The sequence below is a fragment of the Mobula hypostoma genome, chromosome 2 (assembly GCF_963921235.1).
Source record: "Mobula hypostoma chromosome 2, sMobHyp1.1, whole genome shotgun sequence".
In the NCBI taxonomy this organism is placed as follows: Eukaryota; Metazoa; Chordata; class Chondrichthyes; order Myliobatiformes; family Myliobatidae; genus Mobula; species Mobula hypostoma.
Window position 1 is genome coordinate 117311481 of NC_086098.1, and position 25938 is coordinate 117337418.

Here is a 25938-nt window from a genome sequence, read left to right on the forward strand (position 1 = left end):
GGTGAGGCAACACTTCACCTGTGAATCTGTTGGGTCGGCTATTGTACCCAGTGCTCCTGATGCGGCCTCCTCTACATTGGTGAAACCTGACGTAGCTTTTTCGAGCACCTCACCTCCACTCCATCTGCCAAAAGTAGAATTTCCCATTGGCCAACCATTTTAATTCCTATCCCCATTTCCGTTCCAACATGTCAGTTCATAGCCTCCCTTTTTGCCACGATGAGTCTACTCTCAGGGTGGGGGAGCAACACTTCATATACCATCTGGGTAGCCTCCAACCTGATGGCATGAACATAGGTTTCTTTCCCTGGTAATATTTTTCCTTCCACCCTCCCCCCTCTGTCCTCTTCCATTCCCCACTCTGGCCTCGTACCTCTTCTCCTCACCTGTCTATCCTCTTCCCCTGGTGGCCTCCCTTCCCTTTCCCCCAAGATCCACTGTCCTCTCCTATCAGACTCCCTCTTTGCCAGCCCTTTACCTTTCCCACCGTCCTGGCTTCACCTATCACCGTCTAGCCAATCCTCCTTTCCCTCCCCCCAATTTTATCCTGGCATCTTCCCCGTTCTTTGCCAGTTCTGAAGAAGGGTCTCAGCCTGAAAAGTTGACTTTTTATTCAGTTCCATAGATGCTGCCTGACCAACTGAGTTCATCCAACATTTTCTGTATATTGTTAGGATTATTTATGTCCTCATAATTTTATAATCCTTCGTAAGGTCATCCCTCATTTTCCTGTGTTCCAGTGAGAATAAAGCCTGCTCTGCCTTTAACTAGAATCCTTCATTCCTGGCAACATCCTGGTGAATCTCTTGCTCCTTCTGAGAACCCTCTTGAATCTATTTTATGAATTCCCCATCTAAGCTCCATACACAGACAACATTAAGAATATTAATATCCTCCCCACTACCGCAACTCTGTGATCTGCTTAAATGCCTCTCGTTCTAATTCCTTCTTTCTATTGGGAGTCCTGTGGAATAAACTCATCCTACCCTATTCCCAAATTTTATCCACATAGCCTCATTGGACGATCCCACTGTGATATTCCTAATGCTGTTGTCATTCTCTCTGATCAGCAGTACACCATTCCATTCCATTCTTCACCCTCTCTCCGTCTGGCATGTTTAATGTTCCATTATTTTCCTTGTGTAATGGTGAACATTTTGCAAGTGCCTGGGGTTCACTTATGTCCTTGATGGAAACTTGCTGTCTATATCAGGTTTGCTTTGGATAAGCTTCAAACCCAGAGTAATGTTGTTGCCTATTGTGGAAAAGCAAGTTGCTGCTCTAATGAATAAAATATACTCATTGTACACCATGTTTTATTCATTGTGCTTTAGTAAAATGTTTCACCGTTGTCTGCTCCAAATGGTCAGCTTGATTTGTTTGGAATGCATCTTCAGATATTTTAGTCAGTGCTCAAGAAGAGAAGGAATAACATTGTAGAACCCTTTTGAAAACATCTCACTAATGACTCCCTTTAGCCAGTTATTATGCAGCGTTCTGAGTTTTTGACAATTATAGCAATCTAGCTGCAGGAAAAGGAACATTCTGTGATGAGTATAAATAGATCCCAGTGCTGACTCACTGCAAATTTAACACTTGCCAAAAGTTCACCTGTTGCCATGCCAATGATTAGAGACCATGTTTTCAGCTTGAATAATTAAATTTTAAGATTACGCATATTAGTTTGAAAAAATGTAGTATGTTTTCATGTTAAAAACCAGAAATTGCAGAAAATACTCATCATGCTGGTTAGGCCACACCTTTTGGAAGATAGAGGTAAAACTTCTGCCTGGAGACCTTTCATCAGGATTGAAATTGAGATAAAAGGAGCTTGTAAAGATGCAGGGATGTTTGCAGCTGCCACATTCTTTTGTCTTTTGTCTATGTTCTCATTCACTAGCTGACCAGATAACCTTGTTTACAGATTATCCCCATGTCACCGTGCTTTTATCTTTATCAGACATACAGCCCTCCTCTCTCCCTTTTCAACTTCTTTTGTCTGCTTTTCAGTTCTGATGAAGGGTCTTCAGCCTGAAGCTATTTTCTCTCCCTGTAGATGCGGTCAGATCTGCTGAGTACTTTAGCATTTTCTGTTTCTGGTTCAGATTTCCAACATCTGCTTTATTTTTATTTTCAGGTGTTTCCACATGTCAGTAATGTATTGGCAAATGACTAGTGAAAAGTAAAGCGAAACACTGTACTGAGTTACAGAAACAGGCTCTTCAGCCCATCTAGTCTATGCTGACCTGTTCTTTGGTCCCATCTACCTGCACCAGACCATAATCCCTCCAAACCCCCCTCATCCATGTACTTATTCAAACTTCTCTTAAATGTTACAATGAAACCTGCATCTACCACTTCTGCTGGCAGCTTGTTCCACATTCACATCACACTGAGTGAAGAAGTTTTCCATTAGAATGCCCTTAAATATTTCATCTTTCTTCATCTTAAAACTATGAACTTTAGTTGCAGTTTCACCCATCCTAAGGCAAAAAAAGGCCTAAATACTCTATCTATACCCTCATAATTTTGTGTACTTCTATAAGATCTTCCCTCATTTGCTTGTGCTCCAGTGAACATAGTCTAAACCTATTTAACCTTTTCCTATAACTCGGGTCTTTACTTCTTGGCAACACCCTTGTAATTCTTTTCTGCACCCAATCAGGTTTAAGTAAATGACCAGAACTGCATACAATATTCCAGATTCAGCCTCACCAGCACCATGTACAACTTCACCAGAACATCATAACTCCTGAACTCAATGTCCTGATTTACGAAGGTCAGTCTGTATGGCCTTATCTACCTGTGATGGCAAATTCAAGGAATGCTCTGTATTACCAGATCCATTTGTTCGATGGCACACCACAGAGCCCTCCCCATTCACTGTCTGTAAGTCTTGCCCTAGTTTGTCCTCCTAGAATACAATGCCTTACATTTGCCTGCGTTAAATTCCATCTACCATATTTCAGCCCACTTCCATAGCTGGATAAGATCACACTGCAAGCTGTGATAGCTTTCCCTGCTGTCCACTATGCCCCCGATCTTGTTGCCATCCTCAAATTTGCCGATCCACTTTACCAGCTGATTTTTTTTTTGTGTGCCATACTCTGCCAGAGCCTCAGCGACCACTTTTTTCAAGTGGTTGTCTTGGAGGAAAGATTCTGTGAGTGGTCCCCCACGTCCTTCTCACAGCGCAGTCTCTTTTTTTTAAATGAGGCCAAGTTGCAAGCTCGGCACTCAACCCGGCACGGATGGAAAGCGTGCCCGGGAGCGGCCCAACTGGGTTTGAACTTGGGAACCTTCACTCTGGAGTCTGGCGCTGATGTCACTGTGCCACCAGCTGATTATCTAAATCATTAATATGGACGATAAAACAACAACAGACCCAACACCATTATCTGCAGCACACCACGAGGCACAGGCATCCAGTCAGAGAGGCTACCATTCTATAGCTTCTTCCACTAAGCCAATGTTGGATCCAATTGAATATTTCATCCTGAATGCCAAGCAACTTAACGTTCACAACTAGCCTCCCAAGCAGGACTTTATAAAGGAATGTTGGAAATATTAAACAGGCCAAAGAACATTGTGTGGGTAAATGACCTCTCATCAGAACTGAATTTCGAGGTAATATATGGTAAAATGTAGGTGCTTTGTTAATAATTTTTCAACTTTAAGCGGATTCGGTACTTCTGCTTTATATTTGATGAGCAACCAGCTGCTTTGAGCAGTTTAGAGCTGTCTGTCTTAATAAATTTAATAAGGATCGCCTCTGGTGTGGATTTCCTCTGTTCTGCATTTGGTGTGTACCAGATGAATGGTTTTAAAGCATCTGAATGCACTGCACAATGTAGAAGTGCAGTCAACCTGCTTTATACTGCAGGTATACCTGTGATGAAGGTAGTTGTGCTGTGATGAAAGATACTTTCCTTTCCTTGTGGTCTGTAGTGTCTGCTTGTGGTATTGCAGTATGTATTATAGAATGGAAGCAGCTGAATTTGGTTGTAGTTTGGGAGTTTTGAGTGACTGCACCTGTTTCATGCAAGGAGTCTTTGTAGCCAAGTGGACATTTTTATTTATCATGTTATTGTTTTGCTAGTTTTATGAGCTCCCTCATTTACAGTCACACACATGGAAACGGCTCTTTGATCCAATGCTTCTATACTGACGCAGTGGGTCAAATCTTGGATCAAAGCTGATGGAACTCTAACTTAGTTCGTAAATAAGTTTGAAGTGAACAATTACTGATTGACAGGTAATTTCACTATTTTGTGAGTATGTGTTGGCTGATGGTGAAGTCATTTGCTGTGTGAATTTATCTTGGTATTTGTGACTAAACATTTTTCTATGTGCAACATGGAACACTTCAACTCAAGTCCCAGCTGGTTGTAACTTGATGAAATGACGGAGAAGACTCGATGGGCTAAATGGCCTAATTCAGCTCCTTTGTCTCGTGGTCTTAGAACCATTGCTATATCAATGATGCAGCCAGCATATTAGCATCTGTGTTAGTATTTATTGCCATTCATCTGATGCTGTGTGAGGTAATTTGAGATTACTAAATATTTGCTATTGTGAGGGTGAGGACCACAGGGGCTGAACTGATCAACCACTGACCACTCCTAAGTGAAGCTTGTTCCCCCAGCCTTGTCCTTAGCATCGAGCTGAGGTCTGCCAAGGGGGAAAAAAAATCTTTGAGAAGTTGAATTGACCACCACTATTCAAAACTAGAACTGAATCAGAATGGGTAAAAACAATGTACACACAATCTGTAAATTATTGGAATGAGAGGGCTGTGCCAAATAGAAATTCTGAATACATTGTACCATGTTCTCTCTGCTGTTGAATCATTGATGGTGTCAATTGGGAAAGTTACAGCGGCATGCAAAAGTTTGGACACCCCTGGTCAAAATTTCTGTTACTGTGAATAGTTAAATGAGTAGAAGATGAACTGATCTCCAAGAGTCATAAAGTTAAAGAGGAAACATTCTTTTCAACATTTTAAACAAGATTAGTGTATTATTTTTGTTTTGTACAATTTTAGAGTGGGGAAAAAAAGGAAAGGAGTGCCATGCAAAAGTTTGGGCACCCCAAGAGATTTGAGCTCTCTGATAACTTTTACCAAGGTCTCAGACCTTCATTAGCTTGTTAGGGCTATGGCTTGTTCACATTCATCATTAGGAAAGGCCAGGTGATGCAAATTTCAAAGCTTTATAAATACCCTGACTCCTCAAACCTTGTCCCAACGATCAGCAGCCATGGGCTCCTTTAAGGAGCTGCATAGCACTCTGAAAATTAAAATAAATGATGCCCACAAAGCAGGAGAAAGCTATAAGAAGATAGCAAAGCGTTTTCAGGTAGCTGTTTCCTCAGTTTGTAATGTAATTAAGAAATGGCATTCAACAGGAACGGTGATGGTCAAGTTGAGGTCTGGAAGACCAAGAAAACTTTCTGAGAGAACTGCTTGTAGGATTGCTAGAAAGGCAAATCAAAGCCCCCGTTTGACAGCAGAACACCTTCAGGAAGATTTAGCAGACTCTGGAGTGGTGGTGCACTGTCCTACTGTGCAGCGACACCTGCACAAATATGACCTTCATGGAAGAGTCAGCAGAAGAAAACCTTTCTTGCATCCTCACCACAAGATTCAGTGTCAGAAGTTTGCAAAGGAACACCTAAAGCCTGATGCATTTTGGAAACAAGTCCTGTGGACTGATGAAGTTAAAATAGAACTTTTTGGCCGCAATGAGCAAAGGTATGTTTGGAGAAAAAAAGGGTGCAGAATTTCATAAAAAGAACACCTCTCCAATTGTTAAGCACGGGGATGGATCGATCATGCTTTGGGGTTGTGTTGCAGCCAGTGGCACAGGGAACATTTCACTGGTATAGGGAAGAATGAATTCAATTAAGTACCAGCAAATTTTGGAAGCAAACATCACACCGTCTGTTGAAAAAAAGCCGAAGTTGAAAAGAGAATGGCTTCTACAACAGGATAATGATCCTAAACACACCTTAAAATCCACAGTGGACTACCTCAAGAGGCGCAAGCTGAAGGTTTTGCCATGGGCCTCACAGTCCCCTGACCTAAACATCATCGAAAATCTGTGGATAGACCTCAAAAGAGCAGTGCATGCAAGACGGCCCAAGAATCTCACAGAACTAGAAGCCTTTTGCAAGGAAGAATGGGCGAAAATCCCCCAAACAATAATTGAAAGACTTAAACAACAGGAATTCTGCAGATGCTGGAAATTCAAGCAACATACATCAAAGTTGCTGGTGAACGCAGCAGGCCAAGCAGCATCTACAGGAAGAGGCGCAGTCGACGTTTCAGGCCGAGACCCTTCGTCAGGACTAACTGAAGGAAGAGTGAGTAAGGGATTTGAAAGCTGGAGGGGGAGGGGGAGATGCAAAATGATAGGAGAAGACAGGAGGGGGAGGGATAGAGCCGAGAGCTGGACAGGTGATAGGCAAAAGGGGATACGAGAGGATCATGGGACAGGAGGTCCGGGAAGAAAGACAAGGAGGGGGGTGACCCAGAGGATGGGCAAGAGGTATATTCAGAGGGACAGAGGGAGAAAAAGGAGAGTGAGAGAAAGAATGTGTGCATAAAAATGAGTAATAGATGGGGTACGAGGGGGAGGTGGGGCCTTAGCGGAAGTTAGAGAAGTCGATGTTCATGCCATCGGGTTGGAGGCTACCCAGACGGAATATAAGGTGTTGTTCCTCCAACCTGAGTGTGGCTTCATCTTTACAGTAGAGGAGGCCGTGGATAGACATGTCAGAATGGGAATGGGATGTGGAATTAAAATGTGTGGCCACTGGGAGATCCTGCTTTCTCTGGCGGACAGAGCGTAGATGTTCAGCAAAGCGGTCTCCCAGTCTGCGTCGGGTCTCACCAATATATAAAAGGCCATATCGGGAGCACCGGACGCAGTATATCACCCCAGTCGACTCACAGGTGAAGTGATGCCTCAACTGGAAGGACTGTTTGGGGCCCTGAATGGTGGTAAGGGAGGAAGTGTAAGGGCATGTGTAGCACTTGTTCCGCTTACACGGATAAGTGCCAGGAGGGAGATCAGTGGGGAGGGATGGGGGGGACGAATGGACAAGGGAGTTGTGTAGGGAGCGATCCCTGCGGAATGCAGAGAGAGGGGGGAGGGAAAGATGTGCTTAGTGGTGGGATCCCGTTGGAGGTGGCAATTGAAAGACTTAGTTGGCTACAGAAAATGTTTACCAGCTGTGAAACTTGCCAAAGGGGGTGTTACTAAGTACTGGCCATGCAGGGTGCCCAAACTTCTGTTTCGAGGCCTTTTCCTTTTTTGTTATTTTGAAACTGTAAAAGATGGAAATAAAAAAATCTTGCTTAAAATATTAAAGAAATGTGTCATCTTTAACTTTATGCCTTTTGGAAATTGGGTCATCTTTTACTCGCTTAGCTATTCACAGTAACAGAAATTTTGACCAGGGGTGCCTAAACATTTGCATGCCACTGTTTCTCCCCTCTCTGGTCATTTTGGATCACTGGTTTGTTATCTTTTAGATGGAGGTGAAGAGAAAGCTTATTTTGAAACCTTTCATTCCTTAATGTTCTTTCTCAGAGGCCTTTGGGTGTTCAGTCACTAAGTTGATTCAACTGAAAGCTGAAGATTCTTGGGCTGTGAGGCTATGGAAAGTGGATCTGAAGGAGGAAATAATCCATAGTTTCCTCCTTGTGACCTCGAATTGCACACATTGTTCTGGGAGTAATCACTTGAGTTTATGGTGATACGAGTGGTGCTGAATTTACGGATTGAGGTTTTGGGAACAAACAAACTCTACAATGAGCCTGACTACTTCATAGGTTTCCAGTTTTGAACTGCAGAGTGTTAGTAGTGAGATGTTGGGATTTGATTCTCATGAGGTCTTTGTAATGATTGCTTCTACTATTTCTGCTGGGGAAGAATGTAATCAAGGCTGTTTATGGAAGACAATTAGCTGTTGTGTTTATGGTATGAGCTTGGCTGTTGAGCATTTCCTTGACTATCTGTGGGTCAACCCTTCACTTTTGTCTGGGTCCCAGTGTTAGGAGAGGACATCAAAGCACTTAACTGATCTGGCAGCCTTTGGGCAAGAGGGTACAACTTGCAATCAGTCCACAAATCTAGAGAACAAATTGTATGTTGTTGGTGTAAGGCAGGATTTCTTAACCGGGATTTTGTGGAATCCTAGGGTTTCGTGAACGATCGTGATTTTTTTTAAAAACATGTCACTTTGAATGTAGTGCAGTGCTAGTGCTTGCAGTGGTGGACAGTGACCGAGAAGCCCCGTTGGGGTCTCTCAGTCCAGTATGCAGTTGTGTAATAGGATTGTCTTTATTTGGTTCTTAGTTTTTGATGCAAGATAGGGGAGGCCATTGATAATTGGTGAGCGCTGTTTTGCATGGAGGGAGGGCAGTAGGCAGTTCAGCGCGAAAAGTGTTTTCCAAGCATTGAATGGACTCACCCAGCTTTGGCTGTGACATCAGCCTCTTCCTCTCGAATTACTTCCCCTTAGTAACTTATGGGAGCAAACAAATTGGAGGGAAATTTTCATTCTAAAGGCAGTTCAGTGTGACAATTTTTGAAGAGGAGGTGTGAGATGCAAGAGAAATTGCCTAGGCCTACAGACAATTCTGATAAGGTTAAATTGAAGAACTACAATCTTCTGAGTCATCTCACTGCACTTTTGAAACAACAGACAAAAAAAGTCTGTCTTTACAATGAAAGCTACTTATCAATGCGTTCTACATGGACTGGTGATTCAAGTTGTCCTATTCCATTGTGCCAAGTCTGTGGTAAACAACTTACAAATGTAGCAATGGCTGCAGCAAAATTGAAAGGACATTTAACTACAAATTACAAAATATGGCATGTAAAAGTGCTGATTATTTTAAACGACTATTGGAGTCTCAAAACAGACAGATGAAAGCTTTTAAAAATAAAGTCACAGACAGTAGAAGGGTTTTGGAAGCAAGTTACCTCGTAGCTTTAAGACCGGTTTACTTGAGAATATTTTTTTTTAAACTGTGTGAAAACCTGGGCAAAGAGCACACCAGTCTCCTGCTACATACAGAAATCTGGTGGCTTAGCAGGGGATGAATTCTCAACGGGGTGTTTGAGCTGAAAAGTGAATTGCGGTACTTTCAAGAAAATAGTAGGCCAGATTTTTCATCATACGAACCAGTTGAACAACTCTCTGCAAGACCCTGGAGATTATATTTTGACTTCGAGTAACAAGATTCTTAGATTTAAAAGGAAACTGAATCTTTGGAAAAATCATGCTGCAAAGGAAATCTTGAAACTTTTCCACTATTACTTGGACTTGAGAGTGGGGAGGGGTATCAGAAAATCTTGAGTCTTATTGAAAACCACCTGGAAAAACTGCAGAACAAAATTGAACGGTACTTTTCCACAAGTGTATGACTGGGTGAGGGAACCTTTTTCTGAATCTTCTGCTCAGCCTGCGAATTTGACTTTGAGAGAAGAGGAAGAACTTTGTGAGCTGCAGTCAAGATGAGCTTTACTGATCTGTCCTTGTTAAGTTCTGGAGTTCTGTGAGAGTATCCTGCCTTTCATAGGAAAGCAATGAACGTTTTGCTGCAGTTTTCAACTTCTTACATGTGTGAGCAAGCTTTTTCTTGTTTAACAAGCATCAAGTGCAAGGATAGAAATCATCTCATTTCATTTGGTGAAAAATGCATGTGTTTATCTCAAATTTGAGCCAGAATTGAGAAATTTATTATGTTTGCCTTATGGAAGGGAAAGAAAGAGATTAAGTTTAAGAAAGGTAAACTAAGCTTAACTATCTTTTTAGAGGGAAGGCTGGCTGAAAATTCTTTCTCTACGCAAAGGAGCATTGACAGCATTTTTGAATTATTATATCTACAACTTCCTGATCATGCTGGATGTAATTTTAATCAGGGGTTCCCTGAGACCTGAAAATTATTTCAAGGGTTGCTCCAGGGCAAAAAGGTTAAGAAAGACTGGTGTAAGGAATGCGTTGTTTTCTTTTGTTAAGTGAATAAAGTAACCACTAAAAAAAGACGTGTTACTATATGGCACTTCATCTTGACAAAACCTTTAGAGTGTATTCCTGTCTTGTGTTCCAGGCAACTGCAGGAACAACAACGGCAGAAGGAGCTGGAGAGAGAGCGACTGGAGCGTGAGCGGATGGAACGTGAACGACTGGAGAGAGAGCGGCTAGAACAAGAACAGATGGAACGTGAGAAGCAGGATCGAGAAAAACAGGAACGTTTGGAGCGAGAAAGACAGGAACGAGAAAGGCAGGAACAAGAGGATTTAGAGTTGGAACGACAAAGGGAACGACAAGAGCAGCTTGAGAGGGAGCAGCTCGAGTGGGAGATGGAGCGTCGGATGTCGTCTGCAGGTAAGTGTGAATAGAGGGTAATCTGAGATCTATAGATTACATCAAAGTGATCAAGTTTAAAGCTACAGTATCCCTTCATTGTGCTCCTCAGCATGTTTTATCTACTGGCCTGTTTGGATTTTGAGTCAAACTTTTCAAAACAAGAGCATGAAACTTTGGCATTAAGGGCAGGCTAGTGTGACCAAGTTTGGAACTGAAAGAGTGCGCAAGTTTAACATTGGTCTTGACCCATACAGTGAATGGCAAAGTTGGCTGTTTGTGGCAGCCACAACTTTTCATAAACTGTTGAGCAATAATCTCTGACTTTCTAGCACTGTGCCCTTTGCAAGAGATTGTGGATTGTGTGAGCAGGTCAAGCCCTAGTGAGGTTCTTCAAACAATGAGACTGGTGCATCCTCACTGAGATGTGCACGGTTCAAGCCAAGAAATATAAGTAACGTCAATTGTAAAATCATGTATTTAGGCACATGAAGCAGGAAAGAAAAAGATTATGTTGTAGAAAAGAAAGTGATTTATTTTTCAAATCTCCAACAAATCAGATTCTGAAGGAATGAGTTCTACACGTGGAAACTTAACCCTGCAGGGTGGAAGAGGCTACTTGCTGATAATTGTGATTTACGCTGCTAAAAATTCAGTAGCACCTGAATTCATCTACATCGGATGTGCTAAGAAGTGGTACCAACTTCATAGTCTTATGTAGATGTCAATATCTAATTATCAGTTTGGCGGTATTATCATGCAGTCACTAGTGACGCTGAGTAATTTTGACACAGCTTCCAGATTTCCGTATTTAGCATTTGGTTACCAGAAGCTGGTGCTTGATTCTCATGGCAAGCACCAGTGGCCTTTTCAAATACTTCATGCAAAACCCAGCTTCTGTTTCTGCAGCAGAACTGGGTAAATCTGAATTTGAACCATCTTGTTCTGGACCTGTTATATTCTCATAGGTGCAGTTTTGCTCTTTTTTTATTTCTAGAAACATAGAAAACCTACAGCACAATATAGGCCCTTCGGACCACAAAGCTGTGCCAAACATGTTCTTACCTTAGAAATTACCTAGGGTATGGAAAAGGTTATATGTGTGAAAAAAGTACATGATAATTGTGAACTCCTTATCCAAATAAAAATAAAATTTAAAAAAAAGAAATTACCTAGGGTGACCCATAGCCCTCTATTTTTCTGAGCTCCATGTACCTGTCCATCGTATCCACCTCCACCACCGTCGCCAGCAGCTCATTCCACGCACTCACCAGTCTCTACATAAAAAAACTTACCCCGACATCTCTGTACCTACTTCCAAGCACCTTAAAACTGTGGCCTCTCGTGCTAGCCATTTCAGCCCTGGGAAAAAAACCTCTGACTATCCACACGATCAATGCCTCTCATCATCTTGTACACCTCTATCAGGTCACCTCTCATCCTCCATTGCTCCAAGGGAAAAAGGCCGAGTTCACTCAACCTACTCTCATAAGGCATGTTCCCCAATCCAGGCAACATCCTTGTAAATTTCCTCTGCACCCTTTCTATGGTTTCCACATTCTTCCTATAGTGAGGCGACCAGAACTGAGCACAGCAATCCGTGGGATCTGACCAGGGTCCTATATAGCTGCAACATTACCTCTCAGCTCCTAACCTCAATCCCATGATTGATGAAGGCCAATGCACCATATGCTTTCTTAATCACAGAGTCAACCTGCGCAGCAGCTTTGAGTGTCCTATGGACTTGAATCCCAAGATCCCTCTGCTCTTCCACACTGCCAAGAGTCTTACCATTAATACTATATTCTGCCATCATATTTGACCTACCAAAATGAACCAACTCATCTGGGTTGAACTCCATCTGCCACTTCCCAGCCCAGTTTTGCATCCTATCAATGTCCGGCTGTAACCTCCGACAGCCCTCCACACTATCCACAACACTTTCAACCTTTGTCATCAGCAAATTTACTAACCCATCCCTCCCCTTCTTCATCCAGGTAGTTTATAGAAATCACAAAGAGTAGGCGTCCCAGAACAGATTCCTGAGGCACACCACTGGTCACCAACCTCCATGCAGAATATGAACCGTTTACAACCACTTTTTGCCTTCTGTGTGCAAGCCAAATCTGGATCTACAAAGCAATACCCCCTTGGATCCCATGCTTCGTTACTTTCTCAATAAGCCTTGCATGGGGTACCTTGTCAAATGCCTTGCTGAAATCCATATACACTACATCTACTGCTCTACCTTCATCAATGTGTTTAGTCACATCCTCAAAAAATTCAATCAGGCTCATAAGGCATGACCTGCCTTTGACAAAGCCATGCTGATTATTCCTAATCATATTATGCCTCTCCAAATGTTCATAAATCCTGCTTCTCAGGATCTTCTCCATCAACTTACCAACCACTGAAGTAAGACTCACTGGTCTGTAATTTCCTGGGCTATCTCTACTTCCTTTCTTGAATAATGGAACAACATCTGCAACCCTCCAAACCTCCTGAACCTCTCCGGTCCCCATTGATGATGGAAAGATCATTGCCAGAGGCTCAGCAATCTCCACCCTCACCTCCCACAGTAGCCTGGGGTATATCTCATCCGTTCCTTGTGACTTATCTAACTTGAGGCTTTCCAGAAGCTCCAGCACACTCTCTTTCTTAATGTCTATATGCTCAAGCTTTTCAGTCCGCTGTAAGTCATCCCTACAATCACCAAAATCCTTTTCCATTGTGAATACTGAAGCAAAGTACTCATTAAGTACCTCTGCAATCTCCTCCAGTTCTGTATACACTTTTCCACTGTCACGCTTGATTTTTGCCAGAATGGTTTAATTCTCACCTTTAAAAAGGTTGTATTGATGTTAAAATCATTAAATTTGGTAGACCCCTGTCCATTCCTGGTGATCTGGTTTTTCAGTTCTTGCAAGTTGTGGGAGAAGCTTGGATTGCAGTACCGCCAAGGGAGATTTTGATAAAGCTGTTTAGGTTGCTACCTGCGATAAATTAAATTAACCTCTGTGTCGATAACTTCCACCGAATCTTAGTACTATACCACATACATTGCAAAGTGTCTATTATGATTGAACATAGGATAGCCATGGTTTCTGCACCCATAGTTATGTCACATACCTGTCTGTTGATTCAAATCCAATTATGAGTATATAATTTCTATTAAGGAGTAGGACTTAAATAAGGGAAAACTGAGAAAGATTCTAATGGAAACATAAAACACCTGAAAATATTAATTTCCAGTTTTGAGATTAAAACTTTTTAAAATAGCCAGTAAACTTACTTTGCTTGAAATCCAATGAAGTAAAAATTAAGCTGCCAATTGAATCCATGGTGTGAGGATTTAGCCTTTTTTTGGTGTACCATGCTGTGCCAGAGCCTCAGCGACCACTTTTCAAGTGGTTGTCTTAGAGGAAAGATTCTGTGAGTGGTCCCCCATGTCCTTCTTCCATCGCAGTCTCTTTTTTTTTTGAGGCCGAGTTGTGAGCTTGACACTCAAACCGGCATGGATGGAAAGTGTGCCCAAGAGCAGCCCGACTGGGTTCGAACTTGGGATCCTTTGCTCCGCAGTCCGGCACTGATGTCACTGCGCCACCAGCAGCTGTGAATTGGGCCCTAGAGGGGATACTGTGGCTGTGTTAAAATTGACTCTTCATTTTGAGTGCTGATTCATTTTATTGATGAACAGATGATGAATGGCTCTTTGTATTTACATGTAGCTTGCCTCACAGGACCAGCCATGGGGGTGAATGGTGGGAGGAATTCAGTGCTTGAAATATTCTGTTCAATACTGCAAATAATCACATATGATCATGAGACTCATAGACTGTACAAATATTTAAAAAAAACAAAAATTTTAAATTCTGGTCAATCAACATTATAAAAGATGGAAACGAGTTCTTCATCCAAATCTTTTCTCTGTCTGACAGAGGTCTGATCACCTGCCTTGCTCACTCTGATGTGTACTGTTTGTTGACTGTAGAAAGGATGCTCGAGCTCTTGCTTCAGCACCACTTTTCTGCCCCGAAGGGTAGAGCGATGGTGCTATTGAGTACTGCACAACACTATCCAACCACCACTTACTCTTACCCAAACTACGCCAGAATCTCTGGGTCCTGGATCAGCCTTGGCAGTCATATCAGGAGCCACTAATAGATAACCACTTTGGAGAACATCATACTCGAAGAGTGATCACACTACTTTTGGACAAATAACCTGGAGGCCTATGCTAAAAATCTGGAGACTGATATATTATAGCACAGAAGGGTGGGGGGGGGGGGTCATTTCACCTACTCTGCTTGTGTTAGCACCTAGTAGAGCAAAGGAAAATGAAAACTTAAAATTTAAAAAGCTGCAGATTCCAGTAACTGAAATAAAAGCAATGTTGGACAGTATGTCCTTAGGATATGAGAAGATAATGGAGCACTTGGGGGAAAGCATGTTGTGACAGCAGGGATATACAAAATCTGCAAAGATAGCACGGGGGGTCAGAACCACTCATGTTCCTTGAGTTGTGAGATATCTGCACTAACCACTGCATCACCAGGCTGCATGGTCAGATCCCATCACTGACACTTGCGGAATTTAGATTCCATTAATTATCTGGAGCTAAAACAAAACCAACTAACCTCATTTGATTTATTAATGGCATTTGGAGAGGAAATTCACCAGTCTTGCCTACTTATGGCTCCAGACCCACATCAATAAATTTGAAATGTCTTTTGAAGTCACCTGGTAAACACTGGTATGAGTGAATGAAAGGTGAGCAATAAGTGCCCACATCCAAAAATGTACATGGTATCTCATCATTGCTTTCCAAGTTACACCCAGGAATTGAACATGAATGCATCCCTTATGAATGCTCAAAAAATTTGAATTGCTATGGTGCTGGAGAGTTTCATTGATCAAACAATCGATCTAGGCTGCAGAGCACACATGACTCTAGCAGACCTGTTCTTCTACAAGTACACATTATGAAATCCCATCTAAACTCGAGTATCCTTTCTGACCAGTCTAAAACAAAAAAGGCAACTTTTGTGTGTCTGCGAAAGGCTAATTTATTACTAAATAATGTAAACCACTTGACATCATTTTTTTCCGATCCTATTACATTTGGGCTGCAGCAGTGCCAGGAACCAGCCAAATGCTCCCCGCCCCCCCCCCCCACCACACCCCTCTTCTGGTGAAGCTTTTGATTTTTCTCTGCAGTGTTCTAATGTTTCTTTGTCCAGCATCTTCTATTGATGTATTTACAATATGCCGCAAGTGATATTTCTGACACTTCGCTAAGACTGATCTCTGAGGCAAGCTGCAGCTTTTAAAACTTGGTTTCCTTTCAACTATTGACTCCATTGCAATGTTAGTTGTATTTTTTCTCTTCTCTCTTTCCTCTTGTCTCCTTTGTGCTGCTTCCATTTCATTTCCAGCTTCATCTTTCGAGTACAACACTCCACCTCCTGAATATAGTAGTTGTCAACCCCCATCAATCCCTCCCCCACCTTACACAAAGGCTGTGTCCACAGCCCCCATCTCATCCTGCACTCCCCCCTCCTCAGATTCTCTCTCAGAGTATGCATCCCTTGCCTCCTCAAACTCTACCCCACCCACCCCACCTTTGCGTCATTCGGCATCTCGCTTTGCGACTTCTCTTGGCTCTGCCTTCCATCCCGTCTTGCCTCATTATGCAACTGTCCCACGTCCTATTCACAGAACACCTGGTCCACCATCTCCCGTCAGTGCTCCTCCATCTCTTCCCTCAGTCCCCAAGCCAGTGGTCTGGCCTGCCACTAATTTTTCTCCTCTTCCCCCGTCTCCACCTGTAGTAATCAGTAGTCCACCTGCCAAGGCTACAGGTCCTCGTCCAGTCCTTCCTGTTCCAACTCCCATCCAAATCCAGAAGCCACCATCACCTTCTGTCATTAATGGCTCACCTGATGTTCCACTCCAGCAGGGGCCAAGTGCTGCTGCAGCTGCACCTCCACCACCTCCTCCTCCCCGTCCCCCATCTCATCTGCCTCTCTCACAAGCATCTCACAACATTCCTGTGTCATCAAACATCAGTGTTGCGGTGTCTCAACCTCCTGTACCTCCTTCTCCTTGTGCAATCACCCCTACTTCCCCCAAGCTGCCTGCCTCTGCTGAGAACTCTTTCTCTGGGCTGGGAGACTCCTCGGCTCCTGAGCCAAACACCCAGGCACCCCCTCAGCTGGCTGAACCTCCAGTTCTACATGGTAAGGCTTTCTCTCTGCTACCATCTATCAGTTCTAGGCAATGAACAAAACTCAGTTTATCTCAGTATAACCCAGGTATTGGTTACATGAATGTGCAGTTGAACAAGAGGTTGATATTTAGAGGCTATGATAAAGTATGTAGTTCATAATACGTTAATTTAGCTGACTGGTTAGCTAAATTAATGCATTAATCAAGTTTTATTTCTGTATTAAATAAAAACATCCTTGGTGAATGCTGTGGGTTTGATTTTCATCTGTGGTGTTCTTTGGATTAACTTGCTGGGTTAAGACTATAAGATATAGGAGCAGAATTGGGCCATTTGGCCCATCATTTGATCATGACTAATCCATTTCCTTCTCAACCCAATTTTTCTGCCTTCTCCCCGTACCCTTTCATGCCCTGATTTATCAACCTCTGCCTTAAATACACCCAATGACCTAGCCTCCACAGTCGACTGTAGCAATGAACTCAGCAGACTCAACACCCTCTTGCTAAAAGAACTCTTCCTCATCTCTGTTCTAAATGAACATCCCTCTATTCTGAGGTTATGCCCTGTGGTTCCAGACTCCCCCACTATAGGAAGTATCTCAATTAACTTTGGTCATCTCCTCGCTCATGCCCCTGCAATTCCCTTTGCTCCACTGTAATACTGTTAACATTTGACTTTTGCTTCTCCCTCTCAAATTGCAGGATGATGTCTCAGATTGTTCACTGCTTCCTAAGGGTTTCTTTACCATAAGCTCTTCAATCAAATCCAGTTTATTATACAACGCCCGATCCAGAATAGCATTTTCCCCTAGTGGGCTCAATCACAGCTGCTCAAAAAGGTCATCTCATAGGCATTCTACAGATTCTCTCTTTTAGAATCCAAGGTTAGAACATAGCACATTACAGGCCCTTCAGCCCACAATGTTGTGCGGAATATGTAACCTACTCTGGAAACTGCCTAGAGTTACTCTACCATATCGCCCTCCATTTTTCTAAGCTCCATGTACCTATCTAAGAGTCTCATAAAAGACCCTATTGTATCCACCTCCACCACCGTCGCTGGCAGTGCATTCCATGCACCCACTACTCTCTGTGTGGAAAAACTTGCCCCTGACAACCCCCTCTGTATCTACTTCCAAGCACCTTAAAACTGTGCCCCCTCATTGTTAGCTATTTCAGCCCTGGGGAAAATGCCTCTGGCTATCCACATGATCAATGCGACCCTCTCATTGTCTTATACACCTCTCATCGTTGCTCCAAGGAGAAAAGGCCAAATTCACTCAACCTATTCTCATAAGGCACGCTCTCCAATCCAGGCAACAACCATGTAAAATCTCCTCTGCACTCTTTCCATTGTATCCTCATTCTTCCTGTAGTGAAGTGACCAGAACTGAAACCAGCCTGATTTTCCCAATCTATCTGCATATTGAAAGCCCCATAACTATAATAACATTTCCTTTTGACATGCTATCTTCCATTGTAATTTGTTGCCCACATCTTGGCTACTTTTGGGAGGTCTGTATGTAATTTCCATCATGGTCTTTTTATCCTTGCAGTTCCTTAACTCTACCCACAAGGATTCTACATCTTCCAAGTCTATGTCACCAGACTGCCCAGGGGTATCTTGGTTCATAATAAACAAGGAGACAAAAAGTGACTGTGGATATCAGAATCAGAATTGGGTTTATTATCACCGACATGTGATGTGAAATTTGTTAACTTAGCATCAGTTCAATGCAATACATAATCTAGCAGAGAAAAATAGTAATAATAAATAAAATTAAAATAATAAATAAACAAGTAAAATTGAATATGTATATTAAATAGATTAAAATACGTGCAAAAACAGAAATACTGTATATATTTTAAAAAGTGATTTAGTGTCCAAAGATTCAATGTCCATTTAGGAATCGAATGGCAGAGGGGAAGAAGCTGTTCCTGAATTGCTGAGTGTGTGTCTTCAGGCTTCTATACCTCCTACCTGATGGTAACAGTGAGAAAAGGGCATGCCCTGGGTGCTGGAGGTCCTTAATAATGGACACTGCCTTTCTGAGACACTGCTCCTTGAAGATGTCCTGGGTACTTTGTAGGCTAGTGCCCAAGAAAGAGTTGACTAGATTTACAGCAACACTCACAACACGCTGGAGGAACTCAGCAGGTCGGGCAGCATCCGTGGAAACCATCAGTCAACAATGCTGCCCGACCTGCTGAGTTCCTCCATTGTGTTGGGAGTGTTGCTTTGACCCCAGCATCTGCAGAGTATTTTGTGTTTATGACTAGACTTACAAACTTCTGCAGCTTCTTTTGGTCCTGTGCAGTAGCCCCTCCATACCAGACAGTGATGCAGTCTGTCAGAATGCTCTCCACTGTACAACTATAGATATTTTTGAGTGTATTGTTGACATGCCAAATCTCTTCAAACTCCTAATTCTGTCTTGCCTTCTTTATAACTACATTGATATTTTGGGGCCAGGTTAGACCTTCAGATCGTGACACCCAGGAACTTGAAGCTGCTCTCCCTCTCCACTTCTGATCCCTCTTTGAGGATTGGTATGTGTTCCCTCGCCTTACCCTTCCTGAAGTCTACAATCAGCTCTTTCATCTTATTGACGTTGAGTGCCAGGTTGTTGCTGTGGCACCACTCCACTAGTTGGTGTATCTCACTCCTGTACACCCTCTCGTCACCACCTGAGATTCTACCAACAATGGTTGTATCATCAGCAAATTTATACGAGGGGTGATTGATGAGTTCGTGGCCCAAGGTAGAAGAAGTCAATTTTAGAAAACCTAGCACATTTATTTTTCCTACATTTACACACTTAGTCCAGAGTTCATGAAGCGTATGGATCCCTTCTTTGTAGAAGTCAGCATCTTGGGCCTCCAGAAGTGGTCCACAGCAGGGGTGATTGATAAGTTTGTGGCCTAAGGTAGAAGGAGATGAGTTATTAACTTCAAATTTTCTGCATTTTCACTCAGAGTTGAACTGCATGTGCATGTAACGAGAGCTGTATAATTCATCTCCGTCTACCTTAGACCACGAACTTATCAATCACCCCTGCTGTGGACCACCTGGAGGTCCAAGATACTCTCATTACATGCATATGCAGTTCAACTCTTTGAATGATAATGCAGGAAGTTTGAAGTTAATAACTCATCTTCTTCTACCTTAGGCCACAAACTTATTAATCACCCTTGCTGTGGACCACTTCTACAAAGAAGGGATCCATATGCTCCACGACCGCTGGACTAAGTGTGTACATGTCGGAGGGGACTATGTTGAAAAATAAATGTTCTAGGTTTTCTAAAATGGACTCCTTCTACCTTAGGCCATGAACTTATCAATCACCCCTCACAGATGGTATTTGAGCTATCCCTAGCCATGCAGTTATGTGTATATAGAGAATGTGGAGTTAACATTACAATCAGATCGGCTTTGATCTTATTGAATGGTAGGGCAGTCTTGAAGGGCTAAGTGGCCTACTCCTGCATTTCATCCTTGTGTATAAATATTCTTCACAGCTTTGGTCCAAGTGTGGACCCAAGAGTGTGAATGATTTGTCATTGGTATCTACACAAGTGATATGTACCTGGAAGATTTTTCCAACAGTTGTGAGTGAATCATGGCAGCCCCAGTACATCACCATAGATTTACTCGGATGTTAGCTGATGATCACACAATTGAATCCATTTCTAACTGTTCAGGAAATGAAGTTGTCCATGCCTGTGGACAGCAAGGTGACAGCAACATTCAGACATGGACAAGTAAATGCCAAGCACTGAAAAACAAGAGAGTGGTTAACTATCTGCCATTGCTGTAAAGTTCAAAGTAAATTTATTATCAAAGTGCATATATCACCATATACAACCCAGAGATTCATTCTGTCATCCAAATCATTGGCAAATAATGTAAAAGGAAACAGTCCCAACACCAACCCCTGTGGAACACTACTTGTCACCAGCAGCCAACTAGAAAAGGCTCCCTTAATTCCTACTCTGCCTCCTGCCAAGCAGCCTCATGTGCAGCACCCTGTGAAAGGCCTTCTGAAAATAAATGTATACAATGTCCACTGATTCTCTTTTGTCTATCCTACTTGTTACTTCCTCAAAGAATTGCAACTGATTTGTCAGGGGAGATTTTCCCTTAAGGAAAGCATGCTGATTTTGGCCTATTTTATCATTTGCCTCCAAGTGGCCTGAGACCTTATCCTTTACAATCGACTCCAACATCTTCCCAACCACTGAGGTCAGGCTAACTGACTTACAATTTCCTTTTTTTCTGCCTCCCTCCCTTCTTAGAGTGGAGTGAAATTTGCAATTTTCCAGTCCTTTGGAACTATGCCAGAATCTACTGCTTCTTGAAAGATCATTACTGATGCCTGCACAATATCTCCATCCACCTCTTTCAGAACCCTGGGATGTAGTCCATCTGGTCCAAGTGTCTTAACCACCTTCAGTCCTTTCAGCTTCCCAAACATCTTCTCCCTTGTAAAAGCAATTGCACTCACTTCTGCCCCCTGACTACCAACATACTACTGAGTGCCTTCCACAATGCCTCTCTTTTACTCTATATATCTGATGAAACTTTTTTGGTATCCTCTTTGATATTATTGGCCAGTTTACCTTCATATTGCATCTTTTCCCTCCTTATGCTTTTTAGGTTACCTTCTGTTGGTTTTTAAAAGCTTTCCAATCCTCTAATTTCCCACTAATTTTTGCTCTATTATATGACCTCTCTTTCTGCATATGGTGTTTTTAATTTCCCTTGTCAGCCATGGTTGCATCATCATCCCTTTAGAATACTACTTCTTAGGAAGTATCTATCCTGCGCCATACAAAATTCTTCCAGAAACTCCAACCATTGCTGCTCTGCTGTCATTCCTGCTAGTGTCTCCTTCAAATCAATTTTGGCCAGTTTGTCTCTCATGCCTCTATAAATTCCTTTACTCTGCTGAAATACTGATCCAGCTGGCTTTAACTTCTTTCTCTCAAATTGCAAAGTGAAGTCTATCATATTATGATCACTGAATCCTAATGGTTCCTTTACCTTAAGCTCCCTATTCATATCCAGTTCATTACACACTACCTAATCCAAAATAGCTTTTCCCTTGTGGGCTCAACCACAAGCTGCTCTAAGAAGACATCTACAGAGATTCTAGAAATTCCCTCTCATGGAATCCAGCACCAACCTGAATTTCCCAATCTACGTGCATACCATAGAAACTACAGCACAGAAACAGGCCCTTTGGCCCTTCTTGGCTGTGCCGAACCATTTTCTGCCTCGTCCCACTGACCTGCACACGGACCATATCCCTCCATATACCTCCCATCCATGCATCTGTCCAATTTATTCTTAAATGTTAAAAAAGAACCCGCATTTACCACCTCGTCTGGCAGCTCATTCCATACTCCCACCACTCTCTGTGTGAAGAAGCCCCCCCTAATGTTCCCTTTAAACTTTTCCCCCCTCACCCTTAACCCATGTCCTCTGGTTTTTTTCTCCCCTTGCCTCAGTGGAAAAAGCCTGCTTGCATTCACTCTATCTATACCCATCATAATTTTATATACCTCTATCAAATCTCCCCTCATTCTTCTACGCTCCAGGGAATAAAGTCCTAACCTATTCAACCTTTCTCTGTAACTGAGTTTCTCAAGTCCCGGCAATATCCTTGTAAACCTTCTCTGCACTCTTTCAACCTTATTTATATCCTTCCTGTAATTTGGTGACCAAAACTGAACACAATACTCCAGATTTGGCCTCACCAATGCCTTATACAACCTCATCATAACATTCCAGCTCTTATACTCAATACTTTGATTAATAAAGGCCAATGTACCAAAAGCTCTCTTTACGACCCTATCTACCTGTGATGCCACTTTTAGGGAATTTTGTATCTGTATTCCCAGATCCCTCTGTTCCACTGCACTCCTCAGTGCCTTACCATTAACCCTGTATGTTCCACATTGGTTTGTCCTTCCAACGTGCAATACCTCACACTTGTCAGTATTAAATTCCATCTGCCATTTTTCAGCCCATTTTTCCAGCTGGTCCAAGTCCCTCTGCAGGCTCTGAAAACCTTCCTCACTGTCTACTACACCTCCAATCTTTGTATCATCAGCAAACTTGCTGATCCAATTTTCCACATTATCATCCAGATCATTGATATAGATGACAAATAACAATGGACCCAGCACTGATCCCTGTGGCACACCACTAGTCACAGGCCTCCACTCAGAGAAGCAATTCTCTACCACCACTCTCTGGCTTCTTCCATCGAGCCAATGTCTAATCCAATTTACCACCTCTCCATGTATACCGAGCGACTGAATTTTCCTAACTAACCTCCCATGTGGGACCTTGTCAAAGGCCTTACTGAAGTTCATGTAGACAATATCCACTGCCTTCCCTTCATCCACTTTCCTGGTAACCTCCTCGAAAAACTCCAACAGATTGGTCAAACATGACCTACCACGCACAAAGCCATGTTGACTCTCCCTAATAAGCCCCTGTCTATCCAAATGCTTGTAGATTCTGTCACTTAGTACTCCCTCCAATATCTTACCTACTACTGACGTTAAACTCACTGGCCTATAATTTCCCAGATTACTTTTCGATCCTTTTTTAAACAACGGAACAACATGAGCCACTCTCCAATCCTCCGGCACTTCACCCGTAGACAGCGACATTTTAAATATTTCTGCCAGGGCCCCCGCAATTTCAACACCAGTCTCCTTCAAGGTCCGAGGAAACACTCTGTCAGGTCCCGGGGATTTATCCACTTTAATTTTCCTCAAGACAGCAAGCACCTCCTTTTCAGTCTGTACAGTTTCCATGGTCTCACTACTTGATTCCCTCAATTCCATAGATTTCACGCCAGCTTCCTTAGTAAATACAGATGCAAAAAACCTATTTAAGATCTCCCCCATTTCCTTTGGTTCCGCACATAGGCGACCACTCTGATCTTCAAGAGGACCAATTTTATCCCTTACAATCCTTTTGCTCTTAATATACTTGTAAAAGCTCTTTGGATTATCCTTCACTTTGACTGCCAAGGCAACCTCATGTCTTTTTGCCCTCCTGATTTCTTTCTTAAGTATTTTCTTGCACTTCTTATACTCCTCAAGCACCTGATTTACCCCCTGTTTCCTATACATTTCATACAACTCCCTCTTCTTCTTTATCAGAGTTGCAATATCCCTTGAGAACCAAGGTTCCTTATTCCTATTCAATTTGCCTTTAATCCTGACAGGAACATACAAACTCTGCACTCTCAAAATTTCCCCTTTGAAGGCTTCCCACCTACCAATCACATCTTTGCCAGAGAACAACCTGTCCCAATCCACGCTTTTTAGATCTTTTCTCATTTCTTCAAATTTGGCCTTCTTCCAGTTCAGAACCTCAACCCTAGGACCAGATCTATCCTTGTCCATGATCAAATTGAAGCTAATGGTGTTATGATCACTGGAACCAAAGAGCTCCCCTACACAGACTTCTGTCACTTGTCCTAACTCGTTTCCTAACAGGAGATCCAATATTGCATCCCCTCTAGTTGGTCCCTCTATATACTGATTTAGAAAACTTTCCTGAACACATTTTACAAACTCTAAACCATCTGGACCCCTAACAGTATGGGAGTCCCAATCAATGTATGGAAAATTAAAATCCCCTACCACCACAACTTTATGTTTCCTGCAGTTGCCTGCTATCTCTCTGCAGATTTGCTCTTCCAAGTCTCGTTGACTATTGGGTGGTCTGTAATACAATCCCACTAATGTGGCCATACCTTTCCTGTTTCTCAGCTCCACCCATAAGGACTCAGTAGACAAGCCCTCTAGTCTGTCCTGCCTGAGCACTGCTGTAATATTTTCCCGAACAAGCAATGCTACTGCCCCACCTTTCATTCCTCTGCCTCGATCACATCTGAAACATCAGAACACTGGAATATTAAGCTGTCAGTCCTGCCCCTCCTGTAGCCAAGTTTCACTAATTGCTACAACATCATAATTCCACGTGTCAATCCACGCCCTCAACTCATCCGCCTTCCCCGCAATACTCCTAGCATTTAAATATATACACCTCAGAAGATTTTTACCACCACTCACAACCTTTCTATCAGCGGATTTGCTTAAACTTTCAACATCATTTATTTTCACCCCAGCCACACTGTCAGCTCTGGCACTCTGGTTCCCATCCCCCTGCAAATCTAGTTTAAAGCCTCCCCAATAGCACTAACAAACCTCCCTGAAAGGATATTGGTCCCCTTGTGGTTCAAGTGTAACCCATCTCTCTTGTACAGGTCCCACCTGCCCCAGAAGAGGTCCCAATGATCCTGAAATCTGAAACCCTGCCCCCTATGATTATCATAACATTGCACTTTTGACATGTGTTTTCTATCTCCCGTTGTCATTTGTAGCCCATGCCCACAGTCCTGGCTGCTGTTCACAGGCCTCTATATGACTCCTATCATGGTCTTATTACCCTTGCAGTTTCTTGACACTATCCACAAGGATTCTACATCTTCCTGTCCTTATCCTATGTCATCTCTTTCTAAGGATTTGATTTCATTTTTACCAGTTGCCCATGCTGCATGTCTCCCCTCTCCACGACACCAATGTTTTCCGAGGGAAGGGCGTTAGGACCCATACAGCTTGGCACCAGTATCATCGCAGAGCAATGTGTGATTAAGTGCCTTGCTCAAGGACACAACACGTTGCCTCAGCTGGGGCTCGAACTCATGACCTTCAGGTCACTAGTTCAATGCCTTAACCACTTGGCCACGTGCCCATATGAGCATTAAACACTATGTATGTAAGGGAACAGATGTGTTTGGCCAATTCCCTTGATGACATCAAGCTGCTGTGTAGATCTATTTGATGTATCTGCATTGCCAGTGCGCATTGGAATAAATTTCATATACTGTACTGTAATTGTTTATCTACCATACAGTGTTGGCCGGAGATCATTGTGAATTGTGCTCTTTTTCACTGTTTTCTGTGAATTGTACTGTGAACAATAACAGTTGACCTTCAGAGTGTGTTGAGAAAGTCAATATAAGTATATTCTTAGAGTTGTACAGCACAGAAACAAACCTTTCAGCCTACAACATCCATGGCAATTTTTTTGTATATTAACACTTATCCTCTGGTACCCATATTAGGATTGAATCTTTCTGTCTTTCTTAAGATACTTGGAAAGCTCTTTTCAAAGCTCATCTTTGAACTGTTTCCAAAATTACTTTCGTCAGTGATAGAACCAAATTGCACACTGTATTTAATGTGAGATATAAGCAACCTTGCATTAAAACAAAACAAAATGGCATTTTATGCATAATT

The 25938-nt window shown here is 42.6% G+C and overlaps 1 protein-coding gene across 4 annotated transcripts in view; it reads left to right on the forward strand.

Moving 5' to 3' along the window:
- The window catches only part of enah (ENAH actin regulator), a 340698-nt gene that overhangs the window by 271897 nt on the left and 42863 nt on the right, over positions 1–25938 (forward strand). For 3 of the 4 annotated variants that reach the window (XM_063040500.1, XM_063040499.1, XM_063040501.1), the window contains 2 exons: positions 10124–10401; positions 15816–16619. In XM_063040500.1, coding sequence (XP_062896570.1) covers positions 10124–10401; positions 15816–16619 — 1082 coding nt within the window. The remainder of the gene's footprint in view (positions 1–10123; positions 10402–15815; positions 16620–25938) is intronic. The other variant, XM_063040502.1, reaches the window with a different exon arrangement.